Source organism: Lathamus discolor, chromosome 6, assembly GCF_037157495.1.
Source record: "Lathamus discolor isolate bLatDis1 chromosome 6, bLatDis1.hap1, whole genome shotgun sequence".
Lineage (NCBI taxonomy): Eukaryota > Metazoa > Chordata > Aves > Psittaciformes > Psittacidae > Lathamus > Lathamus discolor.
The window spans coordinates 57315969-57333070 of NC_088889.1; the positions used below are offsets into that span (position 1 = coordinate 57315969).

The 17102-nt window shown below is 39.3% G+C and overlaps 1 protein-coding gene across 1 annotated transcript; it reads left to right on the forward strand.

Annotated features, from left to right (window-relative positions):
- Positions 1-6384: 6384 nt before the first annotated feature.
- Positions 6385-16248, forward strand: PSMA1 (proteasome 20S subunit alpha 1). The gene is made up of 10 exons (XM_065682958.1): positions 6385-6491; positions 7302-7346; positions 10166-10267; positions 10760-10863; positions 11692-11780; positions 12499-12569; positions 13503-13632; positions 14375-14454; positions 15301-15405; positions 15904-16248. Exons 1-10 carry the CDS (start codon positions 6489-6491, stop codon positions 15958-15960), a joined length of 786 nt encoding a protein of 261 aa, XP_065539030.1. The 5' UTR covers positions 6385-6488; the 3' UTR covers positions 15961-16248.
- Positions 16249-17102: the final 854 nt, after the last annotated feature.

The following is a 17102-nucleotide window of genomic DNA, read 5'->3' on the forward strand; positions in this document are numbered from 1 at the left end:
TGGAATTTATTAATAATTTAAGCATGTATGATGCACTGTCTGAGCTCAGTGATCTGTCAGAACAATTGCAGACAATGGGCATTACACTGCCAGAAGCTCTCTCACAGGCTTAGATTTCTGCCTGCATTGTTGTTAGTTTAGGAGTATGTGCAATAAAGATGGCAGTGCCAAATGAAGTTTGTACTATAAAAACAGGGATATGCATGACAGCAAAACTGTTAAAATTCATCTAGAAAAATTATGAGCTTGGCAAACAGTATTAAAACCCCTGGCTGGTAACAGCAAGACTTTCAAAGACTGAAGTTTATTCAAACATTTATATTTTTTCCTCCATATTAATCCTGTATTGTCTTTTCCCTAATCAAAAACTGAATCCACGCTAAGAATGGGCTGAGTCACTTTTTAAAAAGTATGGTCCATAAATAGCAGATTTGTTGCCTGAATAGTAACTGACTATTACAATGAGTTTTAACACTCCCATAGAACTTGAAAATGCCTGTAAAGAGATATGTTGGAGAAATCCCTAATATCTTGCCAGGAATAGCAAGTGGTTCTTAGTCTTTCTCTCAGTACTTATTTTAGTAGCCTCTGGCAAATTCTGTATGTGAATGTATTCCCATTTTTCAAGCAGAAACTTCTGGCAATACTAACGTGGCAGAAACATTGTGAGCATTTTATTGTATGATCTACATGTAAGTACTCATTGTAAAATATTTATGCAGTATAAATGCATAACTAAGAAGGTAATACTTTGTCTAGCTATTACATTTGACAATGATGTCTGTCATAAGGAAATGGGATCCATTAGTGCTATCATGGATTACAAAGGCTTTATTTCTGTATCACTATCTATTACTTCCAGTCTGTGCTGACAATTATACTTGATTCTTTCATAGGTAGAAGTTTTGAAAAATTTCATCACTAATATAACTGATACAGTATTTATTCATGAACTCGTGCATCATTCATAGATGTCTGCCCCAAAATGTTACATATCCACTGCTGAATGATGATGCTTTGGTTTAGATTCAGGTGTACTCAGACAAAAATGATTCCAATAATTCCATCAACAATAGCAATTAATATATTTGCAAGAGTTTATGCAGCTATATGCATACTGAAATTGATATTCTCTCCTCAGAGACTTAAAATAATAACTGCCATTCTTCTTCATTGAAATAAAAAGCTTAACATTTTCATAAATTTCTCATATATGCCACAATACTCCCATAAATTACAATAATAGTTCTTCAGTTATCTTTTGGTGACTAAGACAATACTATGTCCCCTATTTAAGTTGTAGCTTCTAGGCTAGCAAGCAGTTTACTGCTCAAAAGACCTTTTTCTTATACAATTAACGTATATTATATAGAAACCCTTCTTTTTCTTATACAATTAATGTATATTATATAGAAACCCTTCCTCAGAAGACAGAAAGAAATTTCAGGTCCAAGAAGTAACTAGCAATAATATCCATGTGAATTTCTCTCTAAATATATTTTTGTTTTATTCAAACAAGAACTTACAAATAAAAGCTATTTCCATGACCAGGATATGCTACAACAGCTTTACTGTGTTGAACCCTGTGCCCCTTGTTTGCTCCAGGCCTGGAGAGAAAGAGACTCTTTTCAGCAGTTCTCTTTCCGCAGGGGTTATTTTAGCCTGTTTTCAGCACTGCCTTGTCTTTGCCAGCCAGCTTTGATGATCAAACATGGTTAGTTGCCCTGAAGGCCTGTCCTGAAAAAAGACAAATTATGGCAGTTCACAAAAGTGATAGATTTTTAAAAATCAGGAATAGGCTTTAAAAATTTGTGTAGTTAATATTTTTCATGACAAAATATTCCAGTGTTTCAAACTGGTCAGTAGCTTGAAAAATGCCTTTAGCAACATGAATGCAAGGCTGTCACAGGGAAAGAAATGCCTGCACCTCTACTGAGAGTTTGCAAAAGAATAGGAAAGGAATTTGGCATCATTTATAGTACAAGTTATTTTTTCCTATTTACAGTACTAAATACAATAGATCTTTTTTCTTTGTCAGCACTTCTGAGATCATCTTTAAATGATTCTAAAGACAAGTATGTGTTTTTATAGCAGCCGTCAAGCTTTTGTTCTGTCTTAACCTAGTTGATGAAGATGTCAAATATGACCAATGTCATACATGAATGCCTACATTGAAGTAGTCTTTTCACCTTATAAAAATATCTAATAATGAAGTAAATTTATTACCTGAATTAAATCCTAATATGGACTGTTCATGTTGTTGAGAGAGTAAGGCAGTTCTCAAAGAAACTTAGTCAAAATGTTCAGTCCTGAATGTATTACAATAATATCCAATTTAATCTTAAGTACCCTTATTTTGATGAAACCAACACAAAGCTAAAATGTTTGTATGTATGTCAGAATGGAATAAAGGTGTTTGGGCCATTTAAATCCAGTTTTATTTTAGAGATTAAGATCCAGCTTTGTGGCATTAAATGAAAAGACACAAATCAACGATTTGAGAAGTGTAAGAGGCACTTAATGTGAAATGATTATCAACCATGGTGACTTGAAACTAATTAGGTTTAAATGTCATCCAGCCAAATACAGCATGTCAAATTGAAGGGTCTTCTGAAACAAATTCTGACCTTCAGTATTTGTAGGATACAGTGGCTAAGATGACAATTTTTTGGCTTTTTTTTTTTATATTTTTATTTTTTTTTTAATAGCGGAAGGAAGAACACCATTTTAAGGTCTCTCTTCAGCAGTTCATTCTCCTGATGATAATTTTTAAGAGTCTTGTACTCTGTTCCAAAGGAAGGTATTCTACCTCCTCTCATGTTGGTCTAGATGACTGATCATCTAATAGACATTCGCCATACAAAAAAGGGAGCAAACTGTAGAAATTAAATTATTTCTGTCTCAGGATTTTGCTGTCCTTAGTGTCCCACATTTAATTTAAACAGTGATAGTATTATTATGAAACCTAGTATTACAAAAAGTTTTACCAGTGGCCCCAGTGGAGAAAATCTTTACCGAAGAAACTCTGTACAGCTACAGGAGTATAGTACATAGCAACACAGTTGTTTTACACAGATGGATGATGAGTGGTATACCAAAAGGGGAGTTGGAGGAATGTTGTTTCCCTTAGTGAATCAGCAGAAGAGGAGGCATAATGGCCTTGCCTTCTAGTTCCTGTATATTAATCTCTGCAGAGCAATGCCTGACATTGCTCAGATGTCAGATGCTGTTTATAACTAGGCTGGAAACATAACATAGAACAAAATAGTACCATTAATTTCTCTTGAGACTGTATATGCATGTTTTAGGTTAGCTGTTTTTTCACTGGTGCACATAGTTCAAACATTGTATCAGCAGTATTGTAAGGTGGCTTGAAAAGTCATTTTATCCATTCATTTGTCCAGCTGCTCTCTCAATACATGACTAAAAGACCACAAGGTGCAAAGGTTATCACAGAACAAGTATGACCTGTCTCAGGAAGTACTACCATCTTTGCTTGATCCTGCCGCTTTTAATGACACCCAATACCACCGTTGGAGGACGGAGAAGTATAATTATCTATTCAGCATCTCGGTACCAATTGTGATTTGATGAGTGTTCATGACCTTTCCTTGTTTCCTGGTATTTGGACTGAAGACTAATTCTGCTCTTTACTGTTATTCTTTATATAAAGCTGCTCCATAATTTGAATAGTTATTTCCACTTTTCCTAAGGTCTTAAGTACTGCCACATTGTTTTAAGGTGTGAAACAAGAATTACAGACAGTATTCAAGTGTGAATGGTGTCAGAATAGGTTGGGTGCTTTTTAACACCAATGCACTGAAATGTAATCAGAAATATATTACAAATCCAGTAACTTTAGCCCTGCCTACACAGGGCTCATACAGAGCCTGAAGGGCAAGCAGGAGCATTCAGAAGGAAGTGAATGACTTCCTTCCCCAGTAAGCATTTCCCTTCTGAGAGATTATTCCTGCCTCTGACATCCTCTTGTGCTGCTGCCTTGGGAATACACTAACAGTTGTCCTGCCTGAAGCACTGGAGAGCAGCTGGAACTCCAGTCCACGCCACTCTTCCTGCCATCAACTGGCCTGAATCCGCTTGCTTTAGAATAAATTTTTAATGGCTGGACATCTGCTTAGTTTGATTTTGAATATATTTTTCTATCCATGTAATAAAGGATTAATAATAAAGAATTAGTAAAGGACGTTATTTAATAAATCTATACAATAGTACATTTAGCTCCCAAAAGTTCTTAATCTATACAGCTTTTACCAGTTTTCTATGTGAAGTTTCACAAATCCTGCCTTTTCATCGCGAAAATTGTGGTTCCTAACATTACTTGCTGTATTTATACAGAACAATGTAGAGTCTTGGCATAGTTTAGCATTTTTTACAACTAACATACTTTTGCCAGAAGAGAGGAAATATCTGTCTATTGTTCTGTTGCTGTAGGTGGAGTAAAGGGATCTTTAGGGAGTCCCTGATTGCTCTAGGAAGTTATTGCAGGATGGTGTTATAGCCGAGACTAAGGGACTATCTGCTGAAACTGCAGCGAAGTTTGAAAGCTGTTCAGCTCACTTAATAAAATGTTTATATATCCTGTTCCAGTGTGCACTGAACAATGTTGAAGAAAGGAAGTTACTTCAGATCAAATGCATTTTTATTAATCGGAAAGCTTATAAATAGCAAAACAAGTTAGATAATTTAAATCTGTTAATTTTTTTATTTATTTATTTTTCCTGGACAACACTGTAGCCCTCTCCAGGGAAAAAGAGAAAATTGTACAGCGGTAAGAGAAATGTGTCATTGGTCTGGAGGTTCAAAAGGTGACTAGTTTGACTTTAAAGACTGTGACCTCAGCAGCTGGATACTTGTTTTTAAAAAAACCAAACATATGAATACAGTATTGGTTTGTTTTGTTGGTTTTTTTTTTTTTGTCTTAGTGCTTGAGTCATGCAATTCTATAGAGGAGTTCTCTCAGCAATTTTTAACTCACTTTTCAGTTTTAAATATATGAGTACTTTATATTGTCCAAAATAAGAGCCCCAGTAAGCAATTAATTTTTGTTAAGCACTTGTAGTTTTTTCTTTGAGAGCAAAAAGACACATTTAGAAATTTAATCCCATCTTAGCTATAATTAAGACATAGCAATATTTTTCTAATGTAATTTATAATAGTGCTTCTCATTTGGTGTCATATAGAGACTTCTGTTACTCTTTTTTTCCAAAACAGAAATATAAAAGGATTTCCAGTTTGCTACGTCTGATTAACAGTGGCTGTTGTCTTAACTCCTACACAGCCACCTTCATTTGGTTTTGGTTTGGCTTTTTTAGCCTGAACTGCTTAAGCTCATAAGCGTTATGATCCCGGGCGCTGTAAGAAAACTTAACTGCAGTATTTGGGAGCACACCACTTCACAAACTGCATGCTTGTGAGAAAAGGGCAACAGCCCCGTTACAGCTTTAAAACCTTCTAGTGGCTTTAGAGTGTGGAGGGTTGGGCTCTGGAGCCTCCTGAAGCATGAGGTGCCATTCCTGTGCTGTCTGCACAACACTGGTGCAACGTACTTCAATTCTACAGGGATGCCTTTTCCTCGATAGCAATGGATTTTGCCTCAGAGTGGACAAAATGGGAGGAGAAAGGCAATACAAACCTACTACTGATGGTTCTGCAGGACCTTTACAAGTGCCTGTGCACATCTGTGCACAAACTCATGACGCCGTGATCAAGTTCCTACAGCTGCTCTGGAGAGCCCTTCCTCCAGTTGGCAGTAGTTGGGTTCTTTAATCAATTTTTAATGAGTAACTGTGATTGAATTTCTCCACACGTACTCTGGCTGCAGCTAAGGTTTTCATGTAACCTGATGCTACTTGTAACAATGGCTGGAACGGCTGTTTGTTCCCATGGTCTCTTCATACCCTGTGAAGAACAGTTTTCCCAAAGAACAAAGAACACGGGGTAACAGCAAATGATACTACCTTATGTCAGTGCTTTTATCTTCAGCGTGTTTAAAAGCACCACAGGTTTTCCGAAAGCAACAGCTCAAGTTTATTGACAAAAATAGATGCATTTCAAATTCCAAAAGGCAAGTTTTCCTCAGGTAATGAAACTTCTGTACTGCACGCAGGAGCCTGAAGAGACACGCTGCGTTGTTTCGGGTGGCAGAAGCGCTGAGCAGGCTCAATGCCGCCGCTCAGCACTTGCAGCACGCAGCGGCTCCTGCATTTTGTTTACCTGGCCGTGACCAGGCCGGCGGCCGCAGAGCTCCGGTATGCCGCGATCCCCGCCGTAGGCCGCCAGCCGCTGCGAGTCTCCCCGGCACCGCGCATGCTGCCGGGACGGGACGGGGCGGGGCGAGCCGCCGTGCGCTCCATCGATGACTCGAGGTGCGACTAGCGTTGCTTGACTGCTGCCAGTCTGGAGCGATCGCTGCCGGAGCGGTCTCCTCTCGCTGCCCCGGAGCCCGTGCCGCTTTCGGGGGAAGGAGGATGGTGAGGGGCAGCCGGGCCGGGCTGGTTCGGGCCGGGGCACACCGCGCACCCGGCCAGGGCTGCGGAGCGAGCTCCAGGGGAAAGGGGAGGGCGAGGAGGAGGGAGCGGGGCCGTGAGTAAGCAGTTCCTGGGCCATGCGGGGCCGGGCTCGCCGCGGGCCGGGGACAGGCCTATGGCTGAGCCTCGCCGACGGGGCTGCCCGGGGGAGGTGGAGGTCGCGCTCCCCTCTGCGGGGCTGGGGCAAGGAGGGAGGGAAGGGGAGCGCGGCGTCGGCGGTGGGGCTCGGCCCGTTTGGCCCGCCTCACTGCCGCGCGGCCCGGCCCGGCGTGACTGTGCAGAGCGGAGGGTCAGCACTGCGGGCGGCCCCGCAACGGGCCGAGCGGCATCGTCACCCCGGCGCGGAGCGCGACAGGCAGCGGCCGTGGCCCTCGCAGTGTGGCCCCGGGGTCTCTCCTGGCACCCCTCGAGGTCTCGCCGTGGCCTGAGGATGCTCCGGGCGGGACTCGCGCTGCCGGCGCAGCCTGTGCTTCGGCTGCAGGAAGGATTTGGCCGGAGAGCGGTCCCTGCCTCAGGCCTGGGAGCAGACCCGTCGTGCAGGGGGCCCTGTAACAAAACAGCCAGAACTTGAGGCTGGACGGGGCTTGGAGCAACCTGATCTAGAGGAAGGTGTCCCTGCCCGTGGCAGGGGTTTGGAACTGGATGAGCTTTAAGGTCCCTTTCAACCCACACCATTCCGGGATGATTTGCTTGGCAGTGCTCTTTTTGCCAGCTTATGAATTACACTAATGGATTTTATTTTGCTTATTCTAGTTTCGCAACCAGTATGACAATGATGTTACAGTTTGGAGCCCACAGGTAAAATCTTTATAAGCTTGCTAACAGACTTCTTCCTAGCTTTTTGGTTTTCTTCCACTCTAGCAGAAGTGGTATCACAATAGTGTAGATTGTGTTCAAGCGCCTAGAGCTTGCTGCAGTCTGTTCCCTCTGGCTTTGTAGGCAGTTGCTTTCTACAATGCCGTTAACACCTCTGAGCTTCTGGTGTATGAACCTGAGTGATGCTTAGGTGGGCCATGTTGCCTCAGAGTACTTAAGGCCCTTGTTTTCTGAACGTACCTGTGAGGTACAAAATAAATACTATCATTGTTGGGGCTTGGAACTAGATGATTTTCAAAGGTCCCTTCCAACCCAAACCATCCTGTGATTCTATGATCGATTTACAGACCTATAATGGAAAGTTAAGTAAGACATGAGAAAGCATGAAACCGAGCTTAAATCTCCCCAATGTTAAGCTACTGCTAGGTCATTCTCTCTTTTTTTCACTAGCTAATATTGGAAAGGAACTGCTTGGTTTACAGTTGGGAAGAACTAATTTTTTTTTAAGAACTTTACTGTATTCAGAGTTTTCAGAATAAAAATTATCTGGGTTTTTTTGAGATTATCTCTGGTCTTATGCACAATTACACAATTCTTATTGGCTTGCAGTAAGCCCCTTTTTGAATGACTGTGCCATGTGGCAGTCTGAAACGTGGAATCTGAAGAACTGATTTTTGTAGTATGAATTCACAGATCTTAATTTTTTGTAATTGAAATGGTTGAAAAACGCCTGCTGAGTAAGTTTGATGTATAAAGCTTCTAATTATAATGTTGAGAGCTAGAACGTGTGAGTGGTTAAATACCATTTTGTAATGCAGTAAACACTGTGCTTCAGGTATGAAGTCTGTGGAGCTGTGTTTCCAATGTTGTGGAATGTTAGGGAGGCTTCACGCTATCTCTGTCTTTACGGTTATATTGAGATTTACTCCTAAATTGGAAATGTTATTATCTCCGAATCAGTTTTTTATTACGTATTGCTATTAAAATATATATGGTGTGTTCTGAAACTCGCATAGGTTGTGTTGACTTCCAAATAAATATTCTAGAGGTTTAAAAGCAAGTGTCAGTTCATGTGTTTAATATTGCCTCCTCTCTTGGTGTGGACATTTTAAGATAAGATACTAATGGAAAACCAGAGTCTTGAAAATTGACTTGTTTCTAGTGATAGCAAAACTAAAGCTTTATTTTAAATGCAAATAGTAAATTGTATTAGTGTAAAGGTAATATAACTTTAGTTTGTGGGTTTGTATTAATACTGAAAATCATGGTCATGTAGTAGTTTTGTTTAAAGATACAATTTCAACATGCATTGTAATAGAGCATGTTTCCTACTTTCCATCCTATATGAAGACAACCTTGAATGTTGGAATGTTCTTAAGTCAATACCATGGTGGCTGTAGATGGCTTTGAACTGGTTTATCCTTCTTAACGGTGGTGTTTCTCTGGCAGATTCTGTATCAGGAACTTTTAGTTTTTTCTAAATCTATCTTTAAAACTTTAAAAATTACTTTTAAAGCTGTAACATTCTCTTAACACCCTGAGTAGATATTATGAAGTCATCAACATTTTTTTTTCATAAATTGCCTTGAAAATTTGAGTAGTGTTGATACGTTTTGTAAAAAAGACATTCAAAATAGGTGCTGTGCTGCAGTTACTGCTCCATACTGTCCTGTAGGTGAAGCAGTTATATGATACTGCAATAATTCTTAATACAGGAGCAAAGAATAATCACATTCTATTGGGTGAGGTTTTAAAATACTGTTATAAAGAAAAGGGAATGAGAGATTAAAGGCAAGAAGGGATTTTGCACTTTTACAGCCTTGCAAGTCATTCATGAAAGTTGATAAATAGATGTTGGACAGTGTTCCATACTGCTGGACAGTATTCACAGTGATTCCATACTGCTCTTGGGCAGGAAATATCCTATATTACTTAAATTCCATTTATAACTTATGGATGAAACGGGATGGTAGGGTATTTTAAACATCTAGTGGACTTTGCATTTCTCTAGAGAAATTAAGTGAAAAGCCTTGTACCAAAAAAAACCTCACCCAACAAGCTAATAGAAAGTGATTTCTTGTAATCTCCAATGCATATCACTATAGGAACTCCATCACAACTGGTGGGATGCAACTGTGTGCTGTGGTCAGTAGTTCTAATACTTGCACATCAGCAGTGAACATGCTGACTCTTTGACGTAGGCTGGCCAACTAGAGTGCAGAACATGGGCTGTGTTGCCCTCAGTTGTTGCATTAAAAGGACATTGTCTTATTTTCTTCCAAAGCTCCTGGCTGCCTTTGCAGAACTTGTGGGCACTTAATTGTCTTCAAGACCTCTACTCCTCTTTCAGACTTTACTGCAGTTGACTAATAACTTGTTTAGAAGTTATTAGGGAATGGATAGTGAGACACAACAATTGCATAAGACTTGTTTCTTCATGAAACTCGATTAAAAGTTAAGCGTCTAACTTCAGCTGGAAGGTCTGTCTTTGAATCACACTGGGTCAAGTACTGATTCTTCTGAAGACAGTGACAGAAGTCTTATAATGGCAAGATTTTTTTGCCCTTTGTTTTTAGTTTGCCTGTTTCTTTGTATGCAGTAGTGAGTGGCTCAGAGATGGCTAGATTTTTGTCAGTTAATGGTGAGGTGTTTGTGGAAGTTAACTGAGGAAGTCTATTGTAGGTTTAAGCTGTTATGCAGTAAATTGGGGTGGAGGAATCAAACGTTTGAAAACCAAAAACTGTTGAAACTTGATTCAGATTATTAACTTTAGAAGGATTCCTTTTGATTTTATTCTCTAGGGCCGAATTCATCAAATAGAATATGCCATGGAAGCTGTGAAACAAGGCTCAGCTACTGTGGGGCTGAAGTCGAAGACACATGCCGTCCTGGTTGCTCTCAAGGTAACTTCAAACCTGTGTTCTCAGGACAGTGATTTTAGTAGAAAAGTTTTGATTTGGCAAATCAGTGTTGCTCAGTCTGAACTCTTACGTGAATGCAATCAATCCCAGCTTCCTTTTGCTTGTGTATCGGTATCGGACTATAAATATTTTCAGTGCCTATGTAAAGTAGATTTTCATAAAATTTTGAAGGGAGTGAAAGATTTTCCTTCTCTATAAAAGATGTGTTCCTCTTCTTTTAATCCATTTTTTTTTTCCCCATTAGTTGTTAAGTGGTAAAACTATTTCTTTTCCCAAGGCTTGAGTGTCTGTTGTTTCTCTTGTTCTGGCAGTTTCCTACTGAAGTGGAAATAGGTTTCTGTTGCAAGTTTATAAATTTGTTTGTTTTATTGTTTCATGATCGTACTCAGTTCTTGCTGTAAATGTTAGGAGATTTCTCCACAGTGCTTGGCAAACTGTTCAGTCTGCCAAATTGCTTTCTCCTTTTATGCATAGAGAGCACAGTCTGAGCTCGCAGCTCATCAGAAAAAAATCCTGTACGTTGACAACCATATTGGTATCTCAATTGCTGGACTTACTGCTGATGCAAGACTCTTGTGGTGAGTGTCTTAGTTGTTGACATACATGGTTCTGCAATAATGAGTGAAAGTTCATTTGTAGACTATCGCAAATGAAATTTTCTGGTCAGCTAAGGATTAGTATTGAATTGCTGCTCTGTTGTACTATGCCAAAGACCTCAGCATGAAATTCCAGCAGATGTTTAACTAGTTGGCAGAAATCTCATTTGTTTGGCCCAAAATTTTGCTCTTTGTTTTTGTTAGTAGTATGACAGTTGGTTTCCTCAGTGCGATGGAGTTTCCAAGCAGTCTGAGGAAGTACATCACTTAGATGCCACTAGCAGCTGCTTTTCTGTATGTACGTTTAAGAAAGTTATTAAAAAAGTACACTGCTGCATGTCTCAGCCTCAGAGGGGCTTGCTTTTTACCTGCTGGCCATATAGTTTCGTCAAATGAGATAAATGTACACAGAAGGAGAAGTATTCCTCAGTTTGGTAGGAAAGGGCGTAGAAGAAGTTTCTGAAATAAATCTGAGTTGCTGTAGCATTACAAAGAAGTGTTACCGTTTCACTGTGGCTTTTTTCCAGGCGGTGTCTGTTGCCTGCATGAACTTCTACCTTCTTTGCATTTGTATGGCTGAAATACAATAATACTCTTTCAAACCTGTGGTCAACTTTAAATAACAGTGATAGGTCATGATGAAATGAAATTACGGAATGCCTTTGACCCTTTTTCTCAAGGAGCAGAGTTGAAACAAAAATGCTTATAGTAAGAGACAAGTATTGAGACAAAAACTCATTGTGACTTTGATCTCTGCATTGGTCTGATTTTCTCTCCCCCCCCCCCCCTTTTTTTCTCTTTTCCTCTTAGCAATTTCATGCGTCAGGAATGTCTGGATTCTAGATTTGTGTTTGATAGACCTCTGCCAGTTTCTCGCCTAGTGTCACTAATTGGAAGCAGTATCCTTTTTTTTACACTTGCATCACTTTTATAGATTTTTTCTTGTTCATACATGTTCATAAAATTATTTTCCTATAGCCAAGCTTAAAAGTCAAATTAAAAGAGTTAACTCAAAGTTAATTTTTCTTTATTCACATAGCTTGTATATTCTTTCAGAGAATATCCCATGATGTGCATTGAACTGATAGAGAAGCAATAAAGCACTATGCAACATTTAACATGGCACTGTTTTTTATTGTGACACAGCGCCATGCCTTTGGAGGTGGGGGAGAAGAGGTGACTGCACCATCCAAAATAGGATAATTTACTGGATTGTAGTTGCTCACTGGGATACACACACTGGGTTTTTATCGTGTGGCAACTTCTGTCTCTCCATGGAACACAGCTGAGCCCTTGTATTTTGATGTCAGGTGCCTAGAAAATGCTCAAAGAGATAAGAAATTAAATGAGGCTGTGCAGCATTAGGTGAGGTGTTTGTATTACTTGGTTTAATGCACCACTGAGTTATTTCAGAAAAGCTAATTGCTAAGTTTGTTCTGATGGAAAAGAAATTGGTATTCCAGTACATTGCGAGATCTGGGGGTGTTTTTGAACATAGTCTTCACTCCTCAGGAAGGTTTGCTAAGGCTGCATAATGATTTTGGTGTATATTTGCTTGGCTTAGGAAAATGGGTAATTAGCATGTTATTTTGAGATTGTTTCCTTAGCTTTCTTAAGAAACCCAGATACCAACACAGCGTTATGGCAGGAGACCGTATGGAGTAGGACTGCTCATTGCAGGTTATGATGTAAGTAAGCTTCAGTAGTTGCTATTGATCTAGAAGAAAATGTGCTTAATGAAATTCTATACAACAAATACATGTTAAGAGGGGAAGATGGAAGAGGCAGACTTATCAAAATTCTCAGAATAAGTAAATAATTTTCTGTATCTTGACCTAAAATATAACTTTCAAAAATGCTTCTGAATAGCTAATTCTGTCTACACTTACGAAGTGTACATTTGCAAAAATGAACAACTCTTTACTGCAAAAATTAGATTTGTGTTTTAAGGGATCGAAGTGTTGATCCCACAATTACAGTAATTATTTTACCATTGATTATGAAGATTTGTGAACCATTATTTTAAATGTTTTCAATAAAAAATGTGTGGAAATCATTGCTGGCCTCTATCTTACTTGTTTAGCAACAGCAGTTTGCTTAATGCAGCACACACAGAATCTCTGACCTCAAGAATTTTGACATGAGGAAGGTTGAAGGAAATTGTCATTTTGCCTGAAATCTTGCATGAGATGTTTAAGCCTACAGCAGGTTTTTAGTTCTGTGCAGATAAGATGGAATGTGTGTGAAATACCTGCTGCAAGCCACAAGTAGAAAGCATACGTAAGCATAGTACTGTTTAAGGAACAGAGAAGGAAACACTTCCAGTGCCAGCTATCCTGCCCACATAAAAACTGCATTTTAATGAACAAAGTGAAAGAAAGAATTTGTTTAATTTTTTTTTTTTTTAAGTTACTGCTTTTTTTTTTCAGTAGATTTGAAGGAACTGTATAAGAACAGTGATAAGCAATATAAAATACATTTATGTGCATACATATAAGCCTTGTGATATATCATGAAGCAAAACTGTTTTAGAAAATATCATGTGTTCCAGCACCAGGCTTGGTGTGAATTTATACATTTGTTTTACATTCTGTGTGTTGGTTTTCTCTCTCTCTTTGTAGGATATGGGTCCTCATATCTTCCAGACTTGTCCCTCTGCAAACTATTTTGACTGCAAAGCAATGTCTATTGGTGCTCGTTCACAATCGGCACGAACTTACTTGGAAAGGCACATGACTGAATTTACTGACTGTGAGTAGTGAAACCCTGTCTGTCTAATGGTATTCATCAATTATGCCGTTTGTTTTCTACTACTGCTCCATTCTTTCGCATTCTGGGAGCCAAATTTTGGTATAAGTGTAAATCTGCATGAGGACAAAATTGTAGAGGCAATGTTACAAATCTTCATGTCTTAACTTCTGGGTACTTATTACGTCTAATGAAAAGAGAAGTTTTGCTCAGGAAAGCATAGAAAAAAAAACAAACCTAAAAGGCCTCTGCCCTGTTTAACCCAGGGAAAGGACAATTCTGTCCATATCAGAGTAGGGATAGTATGTAAGGGCAGTTATTTAAGTGGTGCATTGAAAAAGGGGAATTTATTTTTGCATGAAATAGTGATGAGGAGGCTATTGAATAGCTGCTTGGGTTAAAAAAAAAAACAACTTGATTATCACTGGTTGCACTGGTGGCAAGGCAGGTGCCAAAACTAGATGCATTCAACCTCAAGTTTAGGGAAGGGCTTGTTTCTCAAGATACACCTATTGTCCTGGGTTCAGCTGTAGCAGTCATTTTTTCTCCTTCTTAGTAGCTGGTGCAGTGCTACCTACACCTATCAAACCAACTCTGTCTTCAGTACCAGAAAGGAGAGGAGCTCTGGAAGTGAAGTTAGCCAAGCTGATTTTCTAGTTCTCAACTAGGAACGCGAAGAAGGGAAAATGAGTGCCTAGAGATAATAGCATATAGTTTGTAAATGTCTTTCTGTTTTCATTTGAAGGCAGTCTAAATGAGCTAGTTAAACATGGACTGCGTGCCCTGAGAGAGACTCTTCCTGCTGAACAGGATCTGACCACCAAGGTAAAAACTAGGTTTTCTCATCAAGAAATTTTACTGCTCCTGTTACTAGAAATAACTGTGACAAAATTCATGTGAAATATGGCTGGCGCTGAAATTTGGAAGCTGAATACTGGTAGATAATTTCCTGTCACCAGGTAATCTACAGTGTCCTTATCTTAGATTTAAGTTTCCTATCAAAAGTGATATTGCCTCTAAATAAGACCTTGCTTCCCTGGTGGCTTCATTATTTTAAACTTTGATCAATGTTTAAGATGCATCATATGCAACTAGAATTACAACTTGGCATTGTAAGCACAGTCAGTAATTCACCTGGGATGTGGGGGAAGGTAGTGCACAAACAGTTGATTGAATATCCAGCATCAAAAGTTGCAGAAACTTCTGACAATAAAGTAACTGTCGAAATTCTAAGGCTATCCATTAGTTGGTGTTTTGCTTGTGGCTGATCTGCCCTTTTCCATGCTTATCTTTTCTTATTCTTAGCCCTCGTTTTTTAGAACTCTTAAAATAATGAAAATCCAAAATAAGACTAAAATAGTTGAGTTTGAAAACTCGTGTCTTATTAAAAAGAAAAAAAATGAAAGAAATTAGAAGCCTAAAAAATTTCTAAAAAGATTTTGAAACGTTATAGCTTTTGTAGGGTATAAATCTGCCTCCCTTTCCTTTCCTGGTAAAATCTGCCAAAAAGTGAGTTTCTGGATTTTTTTTTTTTTTTCCCTTAACTTGACACAGAGAGCACGATGGGTCTCTCTGTCATGGGAGGAAACTTTTCATCTGTTTCACAACTGTAAAGCCAGAGTTTATTTGCAGAAGACTGCTTTACATTTCTTTCAAAACTTTGCTTGACAGAATGTTTCCATTGGAATTGTTGGCAAAGACATGGAGTTTACCATCTATGACGATGATGATGTAGCACCATTCCTAGAAGGTCTTGAGGAGAGGCCACAGAGAAAGGTGTGTGGTTTAGATAAATAGGCTTTGTTGAAAGACAGCATTTTGTGATATATGACCTGTCACATTTGTGTTTACAACATTTAACTCTACTAGTCTAGCAGTTTTAGGAATAGGATTTTTTATATTTGAAGTTACTATATGAAAACCATATAACCTTGGTTATTACATGAAAATCATATAGCCTTAGTTGGAAACTAAGATGCTTATTAAGTCAGTTTATGCTGAACTGGCACCATGCTGTTCCAATGTCATCTTTGCTCTTCTTTGATCAAGTACAAGTTTTCACTATTTTCCAGCAGAAGTGGCTATGTATGTTTCATGCCTGTAGCAAGATGCTCTATCCTGCCCCCTGCTTAATTTGGGTATTGCTACTTTGTAAGCTATTTGCTGACATGAGGTGTGTTTGCCACTGGTGGTGCTCAAACCAGGGTGAAGCTGCTTTATTTGTAAAGTGTTGTCTTCTGCGTTCCTAAAATACTTGTTTTTCCTCTCTTCAAGCCTGCTCCACTTGCTGATGAACTTGCAGAAAAGGCAGAGGAGCCGATGGAGCACTAGTTGGTGGATGAGTTCCTCTGATCAATGTATGTCCAATTATACAGGAAAGTTTATCCATTTGCTGGTAACTTTATCCTCACCTATTTCTGCCCATACATTCTGAGGATTACTCTCCAAAAAAGAAAGAAACAAACCCACCTATCCTTAAAAGGTAGACAGGAGGTCATAATCGGGTGTTTCACAAGAAAGTTGTAATCTTTTCTAAATAGTACATGAAACTGTTTTTTAATAAAAAGTATACTGTCTTAAACTTGTAAGGACAAGTGGAAATAAATCGCTTTCTTGGAATCTGCTGTGGGTTTGGTTTCTTTTTTAATCTGAACAAACAACTATTCCAAGTACTCTGTCATATCAAGGCGTCATCATGTATTCGATCATTTGTCAGAGTGAGCATTTACTTACTGTGTATAAACATGGTGCTTTGTAGAACTGAGAGGACTTTAAAATGCCTACAAAACTACACAATGGTCATGGAACAGCTAGGATGCAGCGTGTTTCCCCATGTTGTCTTGTCATCATCTCAGACTCAACTTGAAAAGACACTTCTGGTGATGGGTATTTACTAGAAATGTTGCAGGCTGAAGGAGCTGAAAGCTGCCAACCAGCTTGTGTTTGGGTTTTTTTTAGTTCTCTGCTTGAGTAAACCCCAGCCTGTTTGCAGCTGAATTGTATCACTTGGTTTCTTTAGAGCCATCAGCCAGGCGTGGGTAAGGAGGGGCCTTCTAGCTCACTGATGGCCTAAACTGGAGTAAGGAGTGAAGCACCCAAAATGCTATCACAGGTTCCCTGACCTGTGGAGCCCCTGCAGTGCTGTGGAATAAGCCAGATTCCCTCAGCGTGTTCGGCATGGTCTGACTGAGGGGCACCCACTGCCCGCTGGGATGCAGATTTGGGACTAACAGTGGCTTCTTTAAGGACAGCTGCCAGGGAAGCTCAGTGAGTTGGTGCTTCCGAAGTGCAAAATGGGTATGAAGCTGTATTTTAAGCAAAAAGAGTTCAGTTTGTGGCTTTTTTTTTCCCAGTTTCCATGTTGGTTCATCCTGTTTTAGTTATTCTCCCTCACGAACACATTGAAAAGGGTAAACAAGTTTTTGGGGTGGACCTGCACAGGAACCTGATCACCTGCTCAATGTAGTGTATAA